General features: G+C 36.5%; 1 protein-coding gene across 5 annotated transcripts in view; it reads left to right on the top strand.

Annotated features, from left to right (window-relative positions):
- Positions 1-15,280, top strand: part of LOC128999855 (heterogeneous nuclear ribonucleoprotein L-like) — a 225,008-nt gene that overhangs the window by 175,576 nt on the left and 34,152 nt on the right. For all 5 annotated transcript variants that reach the window (XM_054426571.1, XM_054426570.1, XM_054426573.1 and 2 more), the window contains one exon: positions 3,794-3,890. In XM_054426571.1, the coding sequence (XP_054282546.1) occupies positions 3,794-3,890 (97 nt within the window). The remainder of the gene's footprint in view (positions 1-3,793; positions 3,891-15,280) is intronic.

Raw genomic sequence — 15,280 nt, 5'->3', positions numbered from 1 at the left:
AAAAATTATGTATGTCCAATATGGCGGATCCAAGATGGCGGCCAAAAACATGTTCCGTATCAAAATGAAGTACTAACCACCCAATAAATACAGGCGGTGGTCCTAAGTCAATATCTCGAAAAATGTGCATAACAAATGCATGTGAAATAGGGTTTTTTTCAATTTGTCCAATGTTGGGAAAAGCCGCCATTTTAAATTCTGATTTTAGTCACTTTCCCATGGATGGATTCTGTCGGATTTTGGATATGTTGTAAAGCGACATTTGATGAGTAGAATACCACTTCAATCGCTTATGAAGCAATTTTGCCCAGGTCAAATCATAATTTTACTAGACTATTAAGGAAAGCGCTCTCTTAGTAATATGTAAAATATATTTGATCTAAAATATATTTTGATAATTTACTGCAACTTTTGTAGTGATGCTTTGTTTATGATTGTTTTGACAGATATTTTGCTCCTTCTATTGTAACAGTTTGAAGGCTTAAAGTTAATCGAAGAAATCATTTTAGCAAGTTGTTCGTTGTGTGATTAAAAAACTGAAACTTGTATTCATTCGGTTTAGAAAAAAGATTAAAAAAGAAACCGATTGTTCAATACTTCTCTTACTCAATAACTTTGACATGTTTTTACTTCAGTAAAACGTTTGATTAGACAAGAAACGTTAACCAAATTTGGAAATTTGAATAAAAAGCACATTTTTATCACTTCCATTTGCAATGTTTTTGTAAGTATACAATGGGAAGGTTTTGATTTCGGATTATCTTTTATCCAAACATTTGGGCAGATTCGGATTAGCGTTGTATCCTTCCATCATGTTCTTTGTATGTTCACGGATTCGTACAAGAACACGTTTCTACCCCAGAAACGGTGAATCAGTGGATGTTTTACCAACCCCTTTGTCACTTGTAAATGATACGTTCATTCTAATTTGCCTTAAGTTGTGTGTTTTATTTTATCTCAATTGAGATGTGTAAACCTACTTTTCATTTTGAGAGATAACTAGACCCTGTGTAGCTTTTAATCCCCCTTTTTTAATGAAATTTTGCCGCACACTTCTGATCGATGATTTTAACTTAAATTATTAATCTTGGGCTGTAATTGGAAAACATTTTTAAACGTAGTCGTTGGTGTTAAAATTATTATGTATGGAAGATTGCGTAAATAATGTATTTTGGTCGTGACTTGTTCAAGAATGTTATCCTAATTCAGCTTTGTGTTGCCTCTTTCTGTTAATTAGATCGTAGACCTAATTACTGAAATAGTGTAATACTTATCTTACAATTGTGTGATTGCATTGTGGTTAACCTACGATATAGTACATGGTATAAAAATAATTCATTAAACTTGGAATTTAGTATAGGGCTAGAATTTGGTGTGTTGCTAGTCTAGCTTATCCGACATCGGTGCGGGAGGGACGGGTTCAGTTCATGGCACATCCATAAGTCTTTAATATGGGTTTGTACCGCCTTAAAAGCGTTTTTTAAGTACTCGCGTAGACTTCTAGTAAAAAATGTCACTGACGTAGGAAAAATTTGATAAAACACAATGGGGTGCCATACACTGCATAGACAAGTTTTCAGACGATTCTGTCCTGAAATAAAATTGTAACTTTGCTGTTAACTTAGTTTAACACTCTTAACTTTTAATAAATGTCAAAATATTCTACTATAATGTATTGATTCCCGTGCGTCGTGTGTTTTACATGTAAAACCCCTGCCTTATACGACGCTGAGAGTGGGCAGTATGCTGGGCTGGCCATTGCCCAAATTCCTATCAGCCACTTCTAGACCAGATGTTTTTATTTTTGTACCGAAGCAACAAACCGTGTCTTTCATTTACGGTGTTGCGAAACGGCGTCCGGCTCGCATTGTGATCTGGTGTGTTTTATTTCTCAAATAGATCCACCATATGGTTTAACAAAGTAGTTCTCATATCTCTTTCGGAGCATTTCAACGTTTTGAACAACTTTTGTTTATAGAGTGCATATCTCTCTACGATTTTTTTATTTCAGTTGGTTATCGTAGTACGTGGAAGAAGAATGTGACGAGTTAATGCGGAATGTTTTAAATGTCTGAAGCAGATGGCGCGCAACAGCTTCTGAAACAGACAGATTATTCTGATTTTATCAATTCATTGGCTCTAAGCCCTGCGCTTGACAGCCTCCCACGGTTTACACAATTCTTGCGAGTTCGATTCACGATTTGTTGTTTGTATTTTGTTTTCCCATTATTTCTATCAAATTGTTATAACGTGATGTAAGATTTGTAGCGCCGCCGTTGGATTAAACATCTCATGTTTTTTTTTTTGTTTTTTTTTTGTAACATACTTTTATAATATAATCGAATCTGAAGTTAAGTACAGGTATTCTGAAATGTAAAAAATAACTAGCCTTCTTGCCCCGTTCGTGACATGGTCGCTCATTTTGTGTCGTCATACAGATAACGGGCACTTTTTCATCAAGAACAACGATTTTAACACCAAAAAACAAATTGCTGATAATTTTTCATGTCCTTATTTCAAACTTTTTGAGTATAAACTGTGCTTTTTACCATTCAATTCTTAAAAACTCCATGTAAAACAGTTTCTCATGTAAAAAAGCACGAGAAACAGAATTGAGCATTCTAGCTAGCTGTTTCAAACTTTTTGATAACAAACTATGCTTTTTACCATTCCAAATCGATATGCTGTTATCATTAATCCAATTGACAACTCCATATGAAACAATTTCTCATGTAAAAAAGCAAGAAAAACCAAATTGAGCATTCTTGAAGCAAACAGTTTCCTACACAGTTATTGCAGTTCGTTACATCACGTCTACACAGTTAAATTAATTTCTGAACTGATGCCAATCAAAACGCCTATTTCTTCAGTGGCGACCTCCTACAGATGTTACACGCAGAGAATTAACAAACCAATTCATCAATTAATTGACTCGCTATGTATAACCTGTTTTATCTTTGTCAGCTGTTGCCCATAAATAAGCGAAATCGCTCTTGTGCTGTGCGGCTTCATTAGTGTTATTTTTGTCTGCGAATCGTCACGTGTTGTGAACCACGCGTTTCCTTCCTTTCATCTCAGCGTTGCGATCAGTTATGAGTTGGTTTATGCTTTAATGGCAAACTAGGTTTGCCCATTAGATGTTTTGGATTCCCCTTTAATGTTTAGTGTTTGGAATGTTGTGTGATCGTTCACTGTCATAAATAGGGTACGAAGAGGAGTCAAAATTGATTTAGTCTCTTGAAGAATTTTTTTCCTTTGGGTTTACTTAACGTCCTGGTTTACCTTACCCCATTTATTCGTTTTTATTGCAGGCTTACGTCTTATGTGGTTCTTGCTTATTGTATAGCTTTATTTTGTTTAAAAAGTAGTCTGCTGATCAAAGGTTTCATGGTTATGAACACAAATAATTGATCACATTTACAAGGTAGGCAGACAGGTTTTTTCATGCATACGTATTCCCCATGAGTGTAAAAGCTATTAGATACTTTTAGCTTTTGTTACTTACAAACATTAGATTACTTAGTAAAACGATTAATAATGAAAAGTTTAATGTTCAAAGGCACTAACTGGTTCCATTTCTAAACAATAAAAAATATGATGACCTTTCCCAAGGATCGAATTAGCAACATAGTAGTGATAGGCATACGAACACAAACAACTTCAACTTAATAGAAGAAAAATAATGATAAAATTAAGGTTAAATGTTTATTGACATTTGTGTTTACTGATCTGTTATTTATAGTTGTATTAATCTCACAGATGTTTCTCATAATTTCCTTAACCCCTGCCTCACGTTCGACAGTGTAGATACAGCAAAGCGTGTCAAGGAAGAACTGAACGGGGCTGACATCTACTCGGGCTGCTGCACAATCAAGATTGAGTTCGCTAAGGTAAGAACTTTGATAAATTATATCTGTGTAGATTTAATTACAGGAACACCGCAACACCATTGCTCTGTTCTTGTTGCTTTCTGCAATCATTATCTATTCTTAACCATGTGTATACTGCGATTTACATTTACTCCACAATCAAGTGTTTCGGTTACAAAAACGGTCGTGCATTAATTGCGCCAAAGACTTTCTTAATTGCGCCAAGCCCTCAAAGGGTCCCAAAATGTTCCTGAGTTGCGCCAAGCCCAAGCCAGGTAGGGGTGACTTGACGGCAGAAGGAATGTCCTTGTTTAGGTTTCATCCTAACCTAATCCTAACACATCCTATCCTAGCCTAATTTAACCTAACCAAACCTAACCTACTCAATTGTGCAGTCAAAGATCCCTGGAGCAGTTGGCGCGATTGCCGCCCGCCCACAAAAACAGCGGCGTGCAGTGAGCCAGCTAACTCCACTGGCCAACATCTAGATTCCTTCGCAAGCGGTATATTACAACCTTTACACCCGCTGTATCAAGGTTGTCGCGTTTATACAGGTAGCCCAGGCGCATATTGAGCTGTGCGGTACGGTCCGGGCAGTGCAGCACAGCACAGGGCAGAATTGGGCAAAAAGTCTGTGTTGCACAGTTGACATCGCATATTGGGAAGCAGTGTCGTACAGTTCTCGTATAGGAGTGACACAGTTTCTTGTGTGAACATGTTGTTAAATATTAGGATTTGAGTTCTGAATCAGATTCAGGTGCTGATCTAGATTTATTGTTTCTTCTTCACCTGAGAACAAGAAAGAAAGGGCGAAAAAAATTGCAATGTTTAGTGATTTTCGTATTTTCTCCCAGATTTAATTCTTGTAATTACTCTTTATATACTTACTATGACTGGTAACGTAAGAACTGGATAAAAACGCACAATTTCTATTAATTATCCTCTAGATCCGTCACAAAACACTAGTCAACCCGGCGCAGGTGAGCAATGCGGCACAGACACTTGTGACTCGACCACAAGTGCGCGCAGTCCACGTGCGGGACTGCCCTGCCCTGCGCTGCGCTGCGCCATAATATGCGCGTGTCCTAGCAAATACATGGTTTACAAAACACTGCCCTGCGCTGCTCCGACTGCGTCTCAATATGCGCCGGGCCGTACAGCGGTGTTGACAGCGGCGTGTGCTGCGTGCCAGCTTGACGCCACTGGCCGTCATACCTTCGCAAGCGGTATATTACAACCTTTACACCCGCTGTATCAAGGTTGTCGCGTCATTACAGGTACAGCGGTGTTGACAGCGGCGTGTGCTGCGTGCCAGCTTGACGCCACTGGCCGTCATACCTTCGCAAGCGGTATATTACAACCTTTACACCCGCTGTATCAAGGTTGTCGCGTCATTACAGGTACAGCGGTGTTGACAGCGGCGTGTGCTGCTTGCCAGCTTGACGCCACTCCTGGCCGTCACATAGCATTGTATGTAATCCCCGAGCGTGACCATGCTGTATATCTTCGTCTGTCGCATTCTTGCTAAATTTATTGGTACACCAGTGGTTAATCTCGGGAGGTGATTAGTTTTAATAATCAACCGTTACTTGGTTTGGCGCCGTGCCGGTCTTGCAGTATTGACGCGCTAAGTGAGTTGAATGTTTTGTGTTAAACTGAGTTATTTTAATTCCCTACGGACCATGACCGAATGTATTTACCAGAGGGAGGTAGCTCTGTCTAGGCATTTTTCGCAAAGTAACACTTAGACAACATCATCAGTTGATTGCACTATAGTTTGTGTGGTAAGCTCCGCAGAGTCTTGTAGAATTTTTATGGTTTAATTATAACCAATAAACTGGGAAATACATTCATATCTCGGTGGTGTAATCTCGTTTAAAAAAAATACTCCTCTGTTTTGAAACTATTCGTAATCTCGTTTACCCCGTTAGCTGGAACGTATGTGTTAATCAACTAATGTACCCCGGCTTAATGTTAACCGTGTTAATTTCGAAACACACTCGCGATCGTAAACAAGTGATAAATCCCGGTCAGAACAATAACCGTTTGATATTGCACATGTGGCTCGTCCATCTGACAATCGGCGACATAACGACCAGATAGCGGCGTATCGGCAACGTTCTGTGCCCCATACTGCAACGGCCGCATGACAGTGGGCGAATTTTGCCGGTCGAATATTACGCGCGTTTTAATTGTTAGCTTGCTAAAGCAGTGTATTGTAGCATTGTCGGCTGTAAGAAAATTTTTTGTAGAAAAAAATTCCAATTATTTTTCCCGCTTTGTATATTAAAAGGCTGCCGGTCGATATTTACAATATATGTCATGTTTTGTGAGGTATATTTAAAGTCGATTGTTTAACGTCAACGCTTTCTGATAAACTAAATTTTAGCCTTCAGTAAACGTTATAACGAGGCATTGTCATCAATCGTGTTTTTAACCGAGTGTCAAAAATGGAGGAGTATTACTCTTGGGGAAAACGTATGAATGGTTATGAATCCATGCTCTACCGAATGTCGCGTATGGGGAAGTGTGGAAGTGAACAGAGACATTATTGGAATTGAGTCATGTCCTCTAAAACGAAACGTAAATACAAGGAGGTGCCAAAGTACCAAACATTTACCCCTTCACTGTACAGCCCTAAAAAACTACCTTCTGAACCACAGTCTACCCTCGGACTGCACTTGTATCACTTCCCCTTCTCCTCGTCAGCACATGTAGTTGTCACTGCTAATTGAAAACCGCACCGGGAACAGTAAAGTGGTAAACAAACGAGCACGCCAGACGGCTCGGCGACGTTTAGACGTTCACGCTAATTTGTTTAACGGCGGTCGACGGATTTGTTGTCATAAGACGTCGTAGAGTAATGACACGAGCCGCTCGTTCTGGTCCGTCTACAGTCGAAAACTTGTGACTTGGTGGCTGGTGAGAATTGGGACAAAGGTTTGAAATACTTGGGAAATATGTTGATTTGTAAATCAGGTCCTTCTACAGTTTATAACTTTTAACGTGGCCCCTGAAGATGAATTGGGCTGATGGTGAGACAAAGGTGTCAAATTCTCATATTGTCTTCTTGGAAATCCGGTTATACTTGATTACTTTTGACTTGGTGGCTTAAAAGATTTGTACATATGGTGAAGCAAAGGTTTGTAATACTTGTGATTTTGCACCTTAGTAAATTCGTGGATGAATTGCATGCAGTTTAAATTGCGTGACGAAATACATAATGCGTCTTAACTTGCTGACTGAAGAGTGTCAGTTTCAGTTAAGACAGATATTTTGACGCCACCTTCGTTAATTTAGCCTAGCCTAGTAATTTGCCACAGCCACAAAGGTAAGTGACTAATGGAGCCACGTGTTGATATTTCACGGATTTACCACCCTCAATTGAAGCACATTTGGCTTTGTTGAATCCGCTAAAGCTTTTTACACAATATTATTCACATTTTTGGCTAAATGCTTTCTTAATTGCGAGACGAGTACTGCATTAATCACATCGTAGGACACGCTAGGCTTTAGCTTAAAAGGTCTTGCATATTACATCACGCTATACCTAGAGGGTCGCGACATAGTGACTTGCTTAAAGACGATGGTGATTGGCGGGATTCGAACTCGGGACCTCTGAAACCGGAATGACAACTCAGTTCTTGTTCTTGACGACTCTTCAATAGCTATGAAATGTTTTGTATATACAATATTTATTTTCTTCTCGCCGATCTACTACTGTTTAGCCAGTGTAGTCGAATAGCACAATAGCCGGCCGCGGTTTTCCAAATTTACTGCTCGGTTGCCCTCAATCGCCTCTGTTTACGGTCGGCCCACCTCGTAATGCCCCTTGTTTACCGGCTGATGCTGCTTTCATAGGGAAACTGTTTGTGTAACCATGGCAACATGTAAACTAAGATGGGTAGACGAAAATTGGGTTAATTCTCACATTGGAAAACTTAATTCGTGTAGATTTTTGAAAGTTTGATTTTATTGGAGATTAATTGTTCATTTTATTTAGATTTATGTTTATTAAGCATGTGTTACACACTATTTTTCTAGAGACCGTTGTATCAACGACACCGGGCTCTTGCTAGTACATTTTTAAAGGATCTTTTATTATTATACATATTTTGATTATTTATGCAGAATCTTCGTTTTACAGCCTTTTTTCACTTTTATTTTGTTTCAAAGTACTTGAATTTAATTCTCACGTTTGTTTTAACATTTGTCCTTCATTTACAAAATGAGTCGTGATTAAATTTACCTTTTTTGGTAAAGCAAGAAATACGTTTAGTCTTGAAATGTATTTTTCTATGTCATTTACAACTCTGGCTATGGTGCAACAATTGTATTTATAAGGTTAAGTCAAGGTCCAATAACTTTGATCCGACGTTGATGTTGCTATTTGCATGTTGGGCCAAAGTTGGACTGGGTGCGATAATATTAGTTTTGTTTGTATTATTTCTGTTCGGAACCTTGTACGGTAGTGATTTACATTTGCGTAGTAAGTTTAGCACCACCTTACCTATGTTAATACAAAGAAATATTTAAATATTCGTCCTCTTCGTCCAATAACAGCCATTGTTTATGGATATATTTTCTAACAAGCACGTTGTATTACAATAATGGTTTGCAATGTAGCTAAACTACGTAAAATTATTCACCAACATCTCGTTGAAATATTTTGATTTGAATACTAACACCTCAAAGCCGTGCAGCGTAGCGTTGTCTTACACATAAGGATGTTGCTAAAATAAACACAACACACGGAGTGCGGGATTTGTGGATTTGGGTCAGCAATGTGTGGATGAGTGGGTTGAGAGGGGGGAGAGGGGGAGATTCACTTAACATGAATGTTGGATACGGCCTCGGGCCTGTGTTCTCAAAATATATCAACAAAAACAAAGATCCAAGCCAGAGACGCCGCGCCGTACTCTGTCTATTGTTGATTCAACCTGAAACAGTGTTTGTGCAATTGGGTGAACTACCGAGTGCTATGTTTATTACGGAGAAATTGTTGCGTTGGATTTTTTGTAATTCAACGATAATGGGGAGAACGGATTACAAATTGTATTTTGTTAACACCCGAGGTATTTATCTCGCAGCCATACTTGAGTAAGAATTCTACGGTTCATTTTGTCATTGGCGTGAAAAGTCTTTAATTTAAACTACAATGTACACTAGGAAATGTGTAATAGGAAATGAACCATTCTTCCAACCTGTGTGAGTGTCAAATTATTGTTGGACGAGGATTAAGGAATAAGTTTAGAAGAGGTGGAGCTAAGTGGTTATGCTACAGCTGTATGTATGTCTTGATAAGCAGCCAGAATCCCTAGCCTCGATGTTGGTGATAATTATTTTTTCCTACAGTTACCTAACAATGTACATGTTCTCTCACTGATTTGAGAAAGCAAAGTGGCCAATTCGCTCATCAGTGAGACAATGTTGACATTGTCTCACTCTAATTACTTTGTATCACTCCAGATTTGCAACGTGAAGGCACGAAAGTGGCCAATTCGCTCATCAGTGAGACAATGTTAACATTGTCTCACTCTAATTACTTTATCTCACTCCAGATTTGCAACGTGAATGCACGTTTCTTTACCAATTTATTTGTTTTATGGTAACTGTAGGAAAAATATAATGTGCAACTCGAGTGCAAAGTGCAATCGCCTCACTTTGCACACTGGTTGCACAAATAACTATTACTTTCTCCCCCTATACCGTAGTATATTGAGAAAGTATTGTTTTCGTCAACAATTTCGAGTTTGAGTTTTGAGAGGATATATCTGTTTTGGGTCCCCCTGAACTACAAAAAAGTGGTTTTCGAAGTGATGTCTGTGTGTGTGTGTGTGTGTCTGTATGTGTAGATGTGTTCCGAGCTACAGACCACACCTGTTGTCCGACTTTGATGATATTTTGTATGTAGGCACATCCATTTTGTGATTTTCCATAAAACCCCATAAAATAGCAGAAAAATCTAATTATTTCGAAACAATTTTAATGAAAATTTAGTATGTTATAGTCCTTTATATTCTGAACAAAATAGTACAAATCCCATTTCCGGTTCAAAATTTATTTGAACTTGTGTTATTTTCCCATAAAATAACAAAAATTAAAAAAACCAAACTGTAAATTTTGTCAACAAGTAGCAGAATATTTTTTCATTACATATTCGTGTTTGGTGTATTCTAAATATTTCGGTACAATTGTAAACTCGTATTACAATTCACCTCTGCAGTACATATGCCAACTGCCTACTTGATACGGTTGCGTTGGCAGGCGCCGCATAGGCAAAACTGGTGCTGTACTCGTATTGCATCGCACAGTTTGAAGGCGCAACGTGAATATCTCGCCGAGCTTTTCATTTTTACTTACAAATTATTCAGTTTTAATATCAACCCCATATTATTTTTGCTTTAAACATGTTTAGAATTAGTAATTAAGTAGGATGTGATGGTAGGACATAAATACCCTCGCTACAGCAAACCTGTAGACTAAGCGAATTTCCATTTACCTGGCTGGATTTCTATTTAAATATTCCCTTTCTTTAAATGTTCTTATTTAAACACATTAATTTTGGTGAGTACTTTGGTTTACTGCTACAGGGAAGGTATTGAGGTGTAAACCGTTATTTATTTATTATTTATTCTCTATAAGATTAATAACATGGGAATTTAAATTTAGATTTTTTTTATTAGCCTATCTCCGTAACCATTAGACATACAACAACGTTTCGATATACACAATTATTTTTTTAAGCTCTACAAAATTGTTTGGAAATAAATTATGAAATTTTGTGTTTTTACAAATGCGAAAAGTCTTTTTTACCCCATTAAAATCCCCATAAACCCCCTGATTATGCTGGTTCGTGAACTCGTTCCAATTAACGTAGGTTTACACATTTGTACCAAATTGCATCTCAATCGGAAGATTTTTGCTCGAGTTATGGTGCTATCGGACAAATAAATATATATATTTGAACAGAGGCTGTTTCTGGCTTCTGTGGACCTCTAAACAATAAAGTAAATCGCTCCCAAGTCCAGGTCTTACCATGAGAACGGTAATAACTTCCATAAATTCCATACATGGGAATTTCCCTCAAAATTGTCGCACACGTCAGCACACAGCTGTGGCAGTTTTCCGCCATCGCGGGCGAGACTCATCACACTTGACATGGCGACGTGTCCGAATTATTATCTGCAACATTTTTCATTTCTACACTCATAACTCACCGCTACACGTAAGCAACATTTTCCCTCCAGTTTTTAAATGGAAAAATTGCGCTGTAGTGTGAAGCATCAGCGTTATTAATGTTGTACACTTTGTGTTGCAAGTTGAAAATATAGCGTGTGCTTATGTGAGCATAAGTTGAAATGTGCTGAACATAGTGTGGTTAATTTAAATAGTGTTGTTGTTGAAGCATTATACGTTAATAACATTACCCTATAGTTTGTGCGTCACTTACATTTTAATTGTCCATTCAATTGTTATTATGTTTTTTCAGAACACTTAAAAATATGTTAAAGAAGATACTTTTTAAGAATTCGAATAATCTTGATGTGTTCGATTGTCAATGCTTTTTATTACTGTACAATACAAATTCACCCACATATTATATCTTTATTTGATGTGTCCGATTACCAATCTTTTTTGTTACAATACAAATTCACCCATATATAATAGCTTTAAAAAAAAAGAAAAAAGAAAAAAGAAAAAAAAAAAACATCCAACGACTTTGCTTTTATTTGACACAAAATTAAATTGAAAAGTTGGTAAAGATTCGTTATCTGTCCGCAACTTCCTATTTTTTTACTATCGACTTATAACTGTACGGAACCCTATTTTTCATTGATAGAATGATGTTTGAACTAAAATATTAACTTTTTAAGGTATTTTAAGACCGGAGACAGAGACTCTTTGCAACAATGAGATAAGGATTTATTTCAGACCCACTGTCCCTAACCTAATCTAACCTAACTTTTATTTATTCATTACCCCTACAATATGCTCAAATTAGAGCTACAAGCAGATAACAGATGTTGACCGACAAGGTGATATTAATATTCTTCATAACCCGTAAATTTAATATTTTTTAAGGTTCAAAGCAATTTATACAGAAAAACAATCGTACAATTCGTTGGGTAGTTGCTTCCATCAATCGTCCACTTTGGCAAAGATGAGTCAGACGTTGGCCCCAACAATGCCGCAGCCTAAAGCTCGGCTAGGCGTGTTTACATCCCCTCCCCCCACCACCCCTCACCCTTGGAGCAATTAAACGTGTACGACCATTCGTCACCCAGTCACTTACACACCTGAGGAACGCTTCATTCATCAGCTGTTGGCTTAATGATTCCACCATAACATTACGTATAAAGAGGCGTCGTTCGTATTTATTGCATTCATTGTTTATTAACAACAATTTTATAATTTTTATGTAGACGAATACTGATTCTTACTATAGTACTGAATTGTCCTGTATCTGAAAAATTTATTCTTGAAACTCTTGCCCACGTCCTTGGAAAGTGCCCATTTAGTAGTCTTCTACGGAATACCCGCCACCATACATCAGAAAAATCATAGCTGATTAATTCAGAAAGAAAAGTTACGAGGTCTATGAAGAGGTCACAGCTATAGAAGAAGAGGGCTCTGTGAGGCGGAGTAACATCATTGTTGTAGACAAGGAGAAAGATTTCGGTCTCATTATAGACCCAACAGTTCGTCTTGAGACAAATGAAAATCAGCCACAGAAAGTCCATAAAGAAAAAGTAAATATTTATAAGAAAATTATTCCCTATTATTCGGAAAAATATAAAATATCTAAATTTGAAGTATATGGACTACGCATTGGATCAAGAGGAACATCCTCAACAAGTTGAGAAATTTTGGAAGAAATTCAATTTGGAAAATCAAGTGCTATATTTAATATCTTTAACAGCCATAAAATTTTCTATTAATATTATAAGAAACCACCTATATAACAATTATCATAATTAGGTTTAAGCAAACTTGCAAAATTTCATGTAATATTATTCTTTGTTCTACAGCAGACTACAATAAAATAATAGATAGTAAAATTTCAATTTTTTTTAAAGGGTGAACAACTTAACTGTGCTTATTATATTTGTATCTGAGAAACTATTAGATTTAGAGAAAAGATTAAGTATCTAGAGTAGGCTAAATAAATCTTAAAACTTCATATTCATTCTAAAAGAAATCAAAATAAATATATCCTACTTTTTTTTAAATTGCCGCAAAAAGAAATTTCCTCTTGGAACATACATTTTGTATTCTATGATGTATTTAGAGAATTCCATTGATGTAATCTGAAGATTTGTTTTTTCTTTTAGCTTTTCCACTCCAAACTTATTCGTTTAGGAGTTACGGATTGTAGAATGTCCATTTTTAATATTGTAACACGACGCTGTAGCTGCTAAAAGAGTTGTAATTTTTAGAGTTAAAAACATTTGTGTCATAAGAAAATAGTTGAAGTTCTTCGTATAATGTGTTTTCTAAATATGATAATTTATGAGATACCATTGTTGGCAATTTACTATATACCAAGTTGTTCACTCTGTGTATATTGTAAACTTAAATATTCAGGTAATGAATTCGTCAATTTTAAAGCTTTTCCTTTTTCCGTGAACATAAAGTGCTCTTAGGTAATTAAAAATAGATTCAATTGCGTTCCTTATACTTTTCATAAGTATTCTTCGTGTTCCATTACTGTAAAAATACTGTAAATGAAGAACTCTTCATGTTTAAGCTTTACATTTTTAATTGATTGACTAGAGTTTTACTCTTATTAAACAATTAGAGGCTGAAGAGATGCAATTTTTTTATATCATCATTGGTCCATAATGTAAATTTAGTTAAATTATATCCTGTATGATGCCTTATTTCTTATCTAGAAGAGTTTCGCTATAATTTGTGCGTACGTTGTGTTCCCGTCGAATCAACTGTAATGTCCTCTCACTTGGAACATAAAATGGCCTCTTGAGTCTCGTAATAAAAGTAGTACTAAACTGAGCGATAACGCACGGAAAAGAAAATTGGTCCATTTGAGAAATTGTTGTGACCTGCTATTACCATAACAATCCGTTCACCCCTAAAGCAACGTCTACGGGATAACATTATTGTAACATATGGTTTTAGCGGAGGAGCGGTCTTATCTTGCGCGAGACTTTGGTCCCCAAGGTTCTTAGTTATAATCCTTCCAATCACCAGTAACTATTATTAAAATTATATTACTGCTAACCTCTAGGCATTCCCTGGAACAATGTGTATCATCGGTTCCAGGCTGAAACCAAGCAACCTAGTATACAAGAGTTGTACATAAGAAAAAAATAAAATCTATGTTTTCGACCATGAATTGAACTAGGTATTCCGTTACCGCGTTAAAGGTTGTAGCCAGTTTAAAAATGGAAATTAACGTAGTTAAGTTGAGCCGACAGAGTGTGCTCATGTACTTTACATTTATATCACAACTACCAAATACATAAACTTTTAATCTGAAAATAAAAATATTGTATGCAGCTATTCCACATAAACAATTAACGTAAAACTGAAATTTTAGACTGGCAAGCTATGTGATTAGACCATACAAATATGTTGTGTTTTATAACTCTTTTGGCTACAGCTGGTCCATATAGATAGGACATCTCTACTACTGTAGTGACTACTGTATCCAGTCAATAGTAATGTTTATTTTCCAAACCACAACAAAAACTAGCGGTTCTATGATTTCCATGGAAAGCCAGATAGGATTTGAATTCTTAATTGGTCCTTCCTTTTTTATTTATTTACTTATTTGTTCGATTTAGGTTAGGGGTTTTGCATTAAAACAATGTATTTTAGTTGCAAATTACTTTAGTTTCAACTAGGTATGTCTATATATCCTATGAAAGTGTTGGTAATCTGTAATTGGTTACGAATAAATGGCTAGTTTTTTTTATCTATATAAATAAAATTAGAGTTTTGTCTGTACATTGCTCAGAATCATACATTTTTAGGTTATTTTTACGTTTTATACATTAAAGAAGCCGAAACAAGTCTCATCTAAATTTCTGTCTGTCTGTCTGACACAGTCAAGATGGCATTTTACGCAATCTTCTCCAGGAAAACGAGAGTACCTATCAAGTCCCAAGTCATTTTAATGTATTCACTGGATTGGCGAGAGTGTCTTTAGCCATTAAAATATGGTCTCACTACTTTGTAATTAAAATTACGGCCGTTCAAAAATGCAGTTTTGTGCGATTTTTGTCAAGTTTTCTTCCAATTTGTATCACATAATCATCTATGAAACAACGAACAGCTGTTCGGATCAAGATTATTTTTTCTAGCTGTCACTGAAATGTTTACAAATGTTGTTTACAAACACCACAACCATTTCCGATCACGTTTTGAAGGCAAATCCCATCCAAGTG

The sequence above is a fragment of the Macrosteles quadrilineatus genome, unplaced genomic scaffold (assembly GCF_028750875.1).
Source record: "Macrosteles quadrilineatus isolate MER2022 unplaced genomic scaffold, UCM_ALF_1.0 Scaffold_8__2_contigs__length_117827958, whole genome shotgun sequence".
Lineage (NCBI taxonomy): Eukaryota > Metazoa > Arthropoda > Insecta > Hemiptera > Cicadellidae > Macrosteles > Macrosteles quadrilineatus.
This window is presented reverse-complemented; position numbering and strand designations above follow the sequence as displayed.